This window comes from Papaver somniferum, chromosome 9, assembly GCF_003573695.1.
Source record: "Papaver somniferum cultivar HN1 chromosome 9, ASM357369v1, whole genome shotgun sequence".
NCBI classification, from domain to species: domain Eukaryota; kingdom Viridiplantae; phylum Streptophyta; class Magnoliopsida; order Ranunculales; family Papaveraceae; genus Papaver; species Papaver somniferum.
In genome coordinates this window covers 16270047-16277581 of record NC_039366.1, presented here as the reverse complement: position 1 = coordinate 16277581, position 7535 = coordinate 16270047, and the positions used below count along the sequence as shown (strand labels likewise).

Sequence of the window (7535 nt, the reverse complement as noted above, 5' to 3'; positions counted from 1 at the left end):
ATCCAGTGTTGGAGTCACCCCATCTGAACCCGTTTTATTTCGCCCGTAATTGCCATTTACTAGCCTCCAATATTTCGATATCCCTGGTCTTGCATTCCAATCTAAGTACTTGTTGATCAGGTTGAGCACCGTGGTTTCTTCATGAATGTTTAACTCACCAATCTTCTCTGTTAGCGCAAGATTTTCTCGGTTTACACCTCCGAAATCTTACAATCCCCACTGTTTAATGAAAAACATCAAGTTTTGCATTTTCAGGAAGAAAACTGTACTCTATTGTTTCCCACCACACCTTCACATTCTTATGGAAATCCTTATGTTCAATCCAGCTTCGTTCCAACTTAAATTAAGGCTTGCAACTTACAGAAGGACTAGTTATAACCATAAGAGGATTATGATCACAAATCATTCTTGTGAGACCTAATTGAAGAGCACCAAGGAAAGCTTGATCTAAAACAATGTTAAAAACAAACCTGTCTAACCTACAAAGTAAAGGATCATACTGATTGTTCGACCAAGTATATTAGCCAGCTATGATAAGTTGATCTATCAGTTCCTATTACCGAATAAACTGATCCAAAAACCTGAATTCCTACTATCACCTTCACCTTTATTTCTTTCATTATCATACCGAACTGAGTTAAAGTCACCTGCCATGCACCTAGGTCCATTCCACCAGTGACTAATCTCAGCTAAATCCTCCCAAAACAGTTCTCTCATGTTATAATCGCAATGGCTATAAACATTTGTAATAACCCACTTAAAACCGTTAGTTCTGTTTGATAAAACTATATAGATATTGTTAAAGACAAGTCTTCCATCCTCTTTCGTGAACCTACTATTATCCCATATAGTTACTAAACCCCACTGGCACCAAACGAAGGGATGTAGGTCCAATCGAAATTGTCATCATACCATAATTTCTTGATAAACCAACTAGTGAATTTCATCATCTTTGTTTCTTGAATGAGACAAATCGCACATCTCTGGCTAGAAATCAAATTCTTAAGTGTTGTTATCTTATCAGAATCATTCATACCCCTCACGTTCTAGCATAATATTTTAAAATCCATTATCACCGTTCTTCTCCCGAAATAACCCTTCATCCACAACATCCTCTTACCGAGACTGGTAACCAACCACTTCAGCTTCATGAGGGAGATTATCTCCCACAAAATCTTCTCTATCCACATCTTCACCAGCACCCTCACGCATTCGTTCATCCACCTTCCGAACATCTGAATTTTGAAATCATCCTTTACATCTAAGCATAACAACTGTCATCTTCACCTTCAATGAATCTATATCTTTGTCACATAGATGACTGTAGCTGCAAGCCAAATTTACTAAGGAATCAACCTTCTTCACAACCACATTTCCTCTCCATGGCTCCATCTTCTTCGAAAGATTTAGCATTCGTTAAATTTTACACAATAACATTCTCCATGTCAACCATATTAGTTCCACCAAGTGAGACTTCGGATGTGGTTCTCGTATCTCTGATATACAGACTCTCCTCTAGTTGTAACACAGAATATCTGTACCCTGAATTGCTAATTGGGATTTCTTGATTGTCGTGGCTTACTTCCTTTAATAAGTCTCCTCTGTGAGTCTTTGAGATTTATATCCAACTCCCTTGTTCGTCTTCCTGGATTATCTGACCCGATCCATGCATGATTAGGCCTTTAATTGCATGTGTTAACCACCCTTGGATTTGTTCCATCTTGGCCATCCAATTCTCCCCTTAAACTTCTCGCAAAAGAAACAGTTTTGGAAATTTCCGATGTTCAAGAATATGACTCTCCTTGAATTGCTCATCGAAATTACTGACTTGCCCAAGATAGTCATAATTTGTTAGTTGAGAATCAGGGGAATAATCCGCATCCCATTCAATTTTTAACAACACCTTCTCACCACCGATCTCCGTCAGCAACACCGCATGAACACTTTTAAGGCCACCATCAATGCTATATGGAAATAATGAAGGTTTTTTCTTGACATAATTTGTAGAGTCTCCATGGATATCCTGACCATCCCTCCTAATTCATTTCGGATTTGTGCGAAAGTTTTTGAATTCCACCACTTTGATGGTAGACCTTTTACCTTTAGCCACTTCTCTTTCAAGTTAAAGGATTCCACTGGAAAAAATTTGTCCTGCACTTTATCACTTTTAAACTTGATCTTTTCCTTATGCATAGAACTATCCTCTCCAATACATCTGTATATTTTGATTATAATTCCTTTATTAACCCAAATAATGGGGGACCGTAGTCTTTTCCACTCCTCCTCCTCTAGTGACATAGATGCAGTAAGAGTATTAACTTCCTTGAATTCCAGAAATCTTCGAGTTTGTAGATTTCCCTTAATCGCACCCGCCAGCCTATTCCAATTTGTTTGATGAGATATCTTCAACGGCCCTCTTCTAACTTTCGTACATTCTTTAGTATGTAATTTTTGATAGTCCTTTTTAGAGGAGAAAAGAACTCAGTTCATTGTTGACGGTTCTGGTTTCTATGAATTATGTAAGAACTTCTGCCATAATAAACCAACATTCTCTTTTTTCTCCACTTGGTAAACAAATTATGTAATTCTTTCCATCCCCATATCTTCTAAATATTGAAACCTTCATATATTCTCCTGCTTCATTAGCTTGAATCGGAGATAACTATACATCTTCACCCCAATCTTTCTGGCCATTTTGTTTTCCCATCTCCATTAGGAGCCGCGATTTCCAGTGTTCTCCTTAGCCATACATTATCTTTGGACTCAAAGCTAGCCATGATCTGAATCCTCCTTTCCTTCTCTCTATTAACTTGATGATTTTTATGTTTCCTATATAATCTTCTTTTATTGAAAGTGATTTCCTCTCTAACTGCCTTATTCTTCTCAGTGACTGCAAAACTCCGCTATTACTTCGTCCTTCTCCAGTGCTAGTATCCATTAGGCTTTCCTTAGATTGTGATATGTCCAACCCTTTCATCATCCGAGAAGTTGTTTGAATAGATCTACCAGTTATCATGGAAAAAGTAAAACTGAAAAAATCTAAATCTAACCTAGGCGAAAAGCAAAAACTCCACTACTCAGTAAATCACAATCCCAAGGAGAAGGATCAAAGATCCGTCCTTGGACAACAGAGAAGTTCAATTAGCACTCTTACAAAATGAATGAAATCCTAGGATTGAAACGATTGTGAGGCTGAGTTTGCAGAGGAAAATCGCCACGAGAGAGAAAAAGATACGTTTTTAAGATATACTTACTTAGATTATAACTTTTCTTTTTCTTTATCTTAATTAAGCTAATGTGTTTTTGTTATTTTCATTTTTCGCGTACTTTTTCTATTTTGTTTCTAGTGTTGTAGATTTTGTACACAGAAAAATAATAACTTCGGTCTAACAAGATGAAGCGAACAAAAGAACAGAAAAATAATAATTGGATGGTATTTCACTTATAATCTTTGAACCAGCAAAAGGAATTAGTAGCATATTCCCATTATTACCACATATTAAAACCCAAGTACCTTGGACATGTTCATTTAAGGAAACTTCTCCGACTAGAAAATTTCTCCAATCCAAACAATAGTGATAATTTAATAAAAGTTTAGACTAAATCTTAACTTTACATGGTCAAAAACCACACTAAATGAAGCTTAGATTAGTCTATATATTTGATATTCCCATATCATTGTTATTAACTAACTATCATCTCTTTTAGTCCTGCTTTGTTCATAACTTGCTTGATAACATCATGAAGAATATTAAGGTCAATCTTGTTCATTTCTTATTAGCATTGAGCTTCTCATCTCTATTCCTAACGATTTCGGCACAAACGAATAAAACTGATGGTATAACTTTTGAATCTCATGTGTTACTGTTTCATGTGTTACTGTATCTTATTATGCCGCTCTCGCATTACTTTTTGTTTACTCTTTTGGTTTCTGTTTTAGTATTATTTTATCATCTCTTTTAAATTTGTGTCCTGTTTGAAATTGTCTGCATGATTATCAGCGGAGGCACTAGGTTTATTACTAACTACTTTCGAGATAGTATCAACCGTTGATCCATGTCTTCCCACACCATTACCAGGGATTGAGTGTAGCTCCGATGCTACACCTCGAATAATATCATTGTAAGATAAAGCATTCTCCGTTTGAATTATATCCTGCATGCTATGAGTCTCATGCACCTAATCAACGCTTGCAGAAATATTAGCGGTGCTGGATTGTTTACAATGGTTCTCCCGGATTTTAGCGCCATGGATGCACTTGAAATCATGTAAGTAATCAAATCGTGCGTTAAAAAAACATATAGATAAATTAATTTATTTGTTAATCTAATGATTTCAATGGTGGATATTTTTTGGCAGAGACTTCAGCGATAACATTATCGTACAAGAATTTCCTGATTTTCTTGCCAACTTCCCTAAATTAAAAGTGTTGTAAGTTTGCTGTCTTTAATCAATCATATGATCAATTTTGTACTGAATAAATGTTTACCGTATTTATTTAAGATCCGCTTGAATAAATGGATCGTTTGTATTTCTTTGTATTCCTCGCAGGAATTTGGCGAATAACTTTCTCTTTGGAACAGTACCTACATCATTACTGAGAAGATTAATTGAAAATACGTTGGAGTTGACGTAAGAGAAAATCGCCATGAAGCATATTCATCGCTTTGATAGTTGTCGATATGAAGATTATTCAAGTTATTTCTGTAAATCAAATCTGACTTTTTTTCTTCCAATTTTAGGTTGACAGGAACGGGAATGGTAAACTTGTGTTTTTCCGACGAAGAGAAATGCAGATTTGAATCACCAGCAGGAGCACCAGAAACACAACCAAATTTCGGACGAACATTTACAACTTTCAGCCAGCCGCCGCCAAGTATACTAGGCGACGTAGGAAAGTAACCCCTATGCTCCTCCAAGTCATAAATCCATAAATGAACTGACTATAATTTTTCAAGCAATTGGATTTTGTAAAAATATTTTCATAGTTGGCAACGCGTGGAATAAATTACCAAGATCCTGGGTTTGCAGCACAAACAATTACAACTTATCATGGAGTAAATGTTGAGCATCATACATGCCCTCGGCTGTTAAACTCTGTTCGGATTGAAGATTGTGTATTTCATCTTAAATGTTCTGATGATTGTTGTTGAATATGTTTAATGAATATTATATATCTAATGAAAGTCACATTTTGCTTTTCGACTAAAATGCCTTAATCTCTTCGAAACTGGATAAATTGGCCTCCTGGTCTAGATCTATATTTAATTTTTGGTAATATACGTCTATACCTGAATGATCTCCACTTTCAATTCTATCTATAGGGGCCGAGAGGGTCAGTGAGAATTCCACCAACATCAATTTCCACCGGTGGGATCCAATCTTTCGCTTCTCACTCACAAATAGTAAAGAAGAATCATGAACTCAATTTTACTAGACAAGACAATGAGTTCGGAAAATTTACATTCATGGCACACATTATTGGACATTGATGTAAACTTAACTATAAGTCTATCATATATTTTTCCTTTTTACGATAGAAAATTACGAACTTAATTCATTATATTGGCCTAATGCACGCAATCAATTCACAAACAACCCCAGAAGTTTTCAAACTCCTCGTCAAGTTGAACAAAACAATTAATTAAGTTCTCGGGATAATTTTCGGGGTTTCGGCGGTGAGTCTAACAATGCCCTTTTGCAAAAGCCTGTCGATGCACAAAGAACCCGCAGCCATGAATTACGCACTGGAATAATTAGGTGGAACGTCGATATTTTGACTTACAATATTTGAAGCAGTCGAAAGGAAACAACATCATCCCACCACGATACATACTAAACCTAAACAAGTGGGCATATATATTAGCCCAAACTCCAAAGAGACTTCGCCAACTCGAATAATTGTCCTATTCATAAAAATTATAACTTAACTTTATACTAACGAAGCTTGGATAAGTCTATATATCATATCATTTGCATCGACTAACAATCATCTCTCTTACCTCTGCTTTGTTCGTAACTTAGCTTGCTATCATGAAGAATACTAAGGTCAATCTTATTCATTTCTTATCAGCATTGTCTATCTCATCTCTACTCTTAACAGTTTCGGCATTAACGGATTCAACTGATGGTACAACTTTCAAATCTCATGTTTCCTAGTGATTTCATGTTACTTTTTTCTTTTCTTTCTGGTTCCTTTTAATCGTGGATGGCATCTCTTTGAAATGTGTTTCATGTTTTATATTGTTTGAATGATTATTTATCAGTGGAGGCAATAAATTTGTTAAAAACAACTTTTCCGCTACTTGGATTACTATCAACCGGTGATCCATGTCTTCCTAGTCCATATCTATGGGTTAAGTGTAGCTTCCATTTTACACCTCGAGTAACAGCACTGTAAGTTTTTTCAATTGCTCTCCTTCTGAATTACTTCGTTCATGAAGTCATGAATCTAATTCATCTGGTTAACGCTTACAGAAATCTTCATGACTCTTTATTGATTACGGACCGTACGCTACCTCTTCCAGATTTTAGTGCCATGGATGCACTTGAAATCATGTGAGCAATTAACTTTAGTATAATTATTGTAATGCATTAGAAGAAGAATACATGAATTAATTCTTTAGTCTAATTATTTCTTCTTCTTTTTTCATGGTGAGCAGAGACTTAAGCGATAACGTTTTGCAACAAGAATTTCCTGATTTTCTTGCCAATTTCCCTAAACTAAAAGTGTTGTAAGTTTTTCATTTTCATAATCAATAATGAATTAAACAAATCTTTTGTTATCCATTTTGGTTTTAAAAATATTTGTGTTAATTGGTTTTCTACTTACTTGTAGGAATTTGGCGAATAACTTTCTTTTTGGAACGGTGCCTACATCATTAAGGGACAAGTCAAAAGCAAACACGTTAAAGTTAACGTAAGTGAGACAGAATCATATCATTGATAATTGATGTTGTGAAGATATTAATTTTATTCCGTTATAATTAAATTTGCTAAAAGAAAATTTCCTTGTAGGTTGACGGGAATCGGAATGACAAAGTTGTGTTTCTCCGACGAAGACTCATGCGGAACTAAAACAGGAACGGGTACAGGTAGAGGAACAGGAACACCAGGAACCGGATCAGGATCTTCCCCGGGAATAAACACTGGTTCTACTCCAAAGCCAACAGAAAGTCGTAACAAAACGTTACCAATTGCACTTGGGGTTGGGATCCCGGTTTTTGTGATTTTCTGGGCTATTGTTGCATTTCTAGCTATTGATCATCAAAAGAGGAAGGCGGCAATGGCAGCAGCAGCCGCCCAAGGTGATTTTAACACAACTTTAATCTGCATCCTATAAGACTAAGTTGTTTTTTAGTCCTAAATGGTAGCTCAAATTAAGTTTAATATTTATGATTTATGTGTGTAGGGCAAACAAATGAGATCTCTGGGCTGGCAATGCCCGTGGACGTCGACACCGAGCAACAGATGCACCCGACTGTTAAGGCTACTTGAATTGGAGCTTAAATTGGAGCCAATTACTTTTGTTTTGA

General features: G+C 36.0%; 2 protein-coding genes across 2 annotated transcripts; both read left to right on the top strand.

Annotated features, from left to right (window-relative positions):
- Window positions 1-3699: 3699 nt before the first annotated feature.
- On the top strand, window positions 3700-5180 carry LOC113309244 (probable LRR receptor-like serine/threonine-protein kinase At1g05700). Its single transcript, XM_026557660.1, has 6 exons — window positions 3700-3838; window positions 4002-4122; window positions 4197-4268; window positions 4360-4431; window positions 4552-4632; window positions 4743-5180. The coding sequence occupies exons 1-6, from the start codon at window positions 3742-3744 to the stop codon at window positions 4900-4902; spliced, it is 603 nt and encodes a 200-aa protein (XP_026413445.1). The 5' UTR covers window positions 3700-3741; the 3' UTR covers window positions 4903-5180.
- Window positions 5181-5988: 808 nt separating this feature from the next.
- Window positions 5989-7535, top strand: LOC113309243 (LRR receptor-like serine/threonine-protein kinase IOS1). Its single transcript, XM_026557659.1, has 7 exons — window positions 5989-6130; window positions 6267-6396; window positions 6478-6558; window positions 6663-6734; window positions 6839-6919; window positions 7018-7307; window positions 7412-7535. The coding sequence occupies exons 1-7, from the start codon at window positions 6034-6036 to the stop codon at window positions 7495-7497; spliced, it is 837 nt and encodes a 278-aa protein (XP_026413444.1). The 5' UTR covers window positions 5989-6033; the 3' UTR covers window positions 7498-7535.

Coding starts and splice junctions, on each gene's coding strand:
- LOC113309244 (XM_026557660.1), top strand. CDS start 3,742: ATGAAGAATATTAAGGTCAATCTTGTTCATTTCTTATTAGCATTGAGC. Junction 4,123..4,196: donor ACACCTCGAATAATATCATT/GTAAGATAAAGC, acceptor CAACGCTTGCAG/AAATATTAGCGGTGCTGGAT. Junction 4,633..4,742: donor GAAAATACGTTGGAGTTGAC/GTAAGAGAAAAT, acceptor TTCCAATTTTAG/GTTGACAGGAACGGGAATGG.
- LOC113309243 (XM_026557659.1), top strand. CDS start 6,034: ATGAAGAATACTAAGGTCAATCTTATTCATTTCTTATCAGCATTGTCT. Junction 6,559..6,662: donor ATGGATGCACTTGAAATCAT/GTGAGCAATTAA, acceptor CATGGTGAGCAG/AGACTTAAGCGATAACGTTT. Junction 6,920..7,017: donor GCAAACACGTTAAAGTTAAC/GTAAGTGAGACA, acceptor ATTTCCTTGTAG/GTTGACGGGAATCGGAATGA.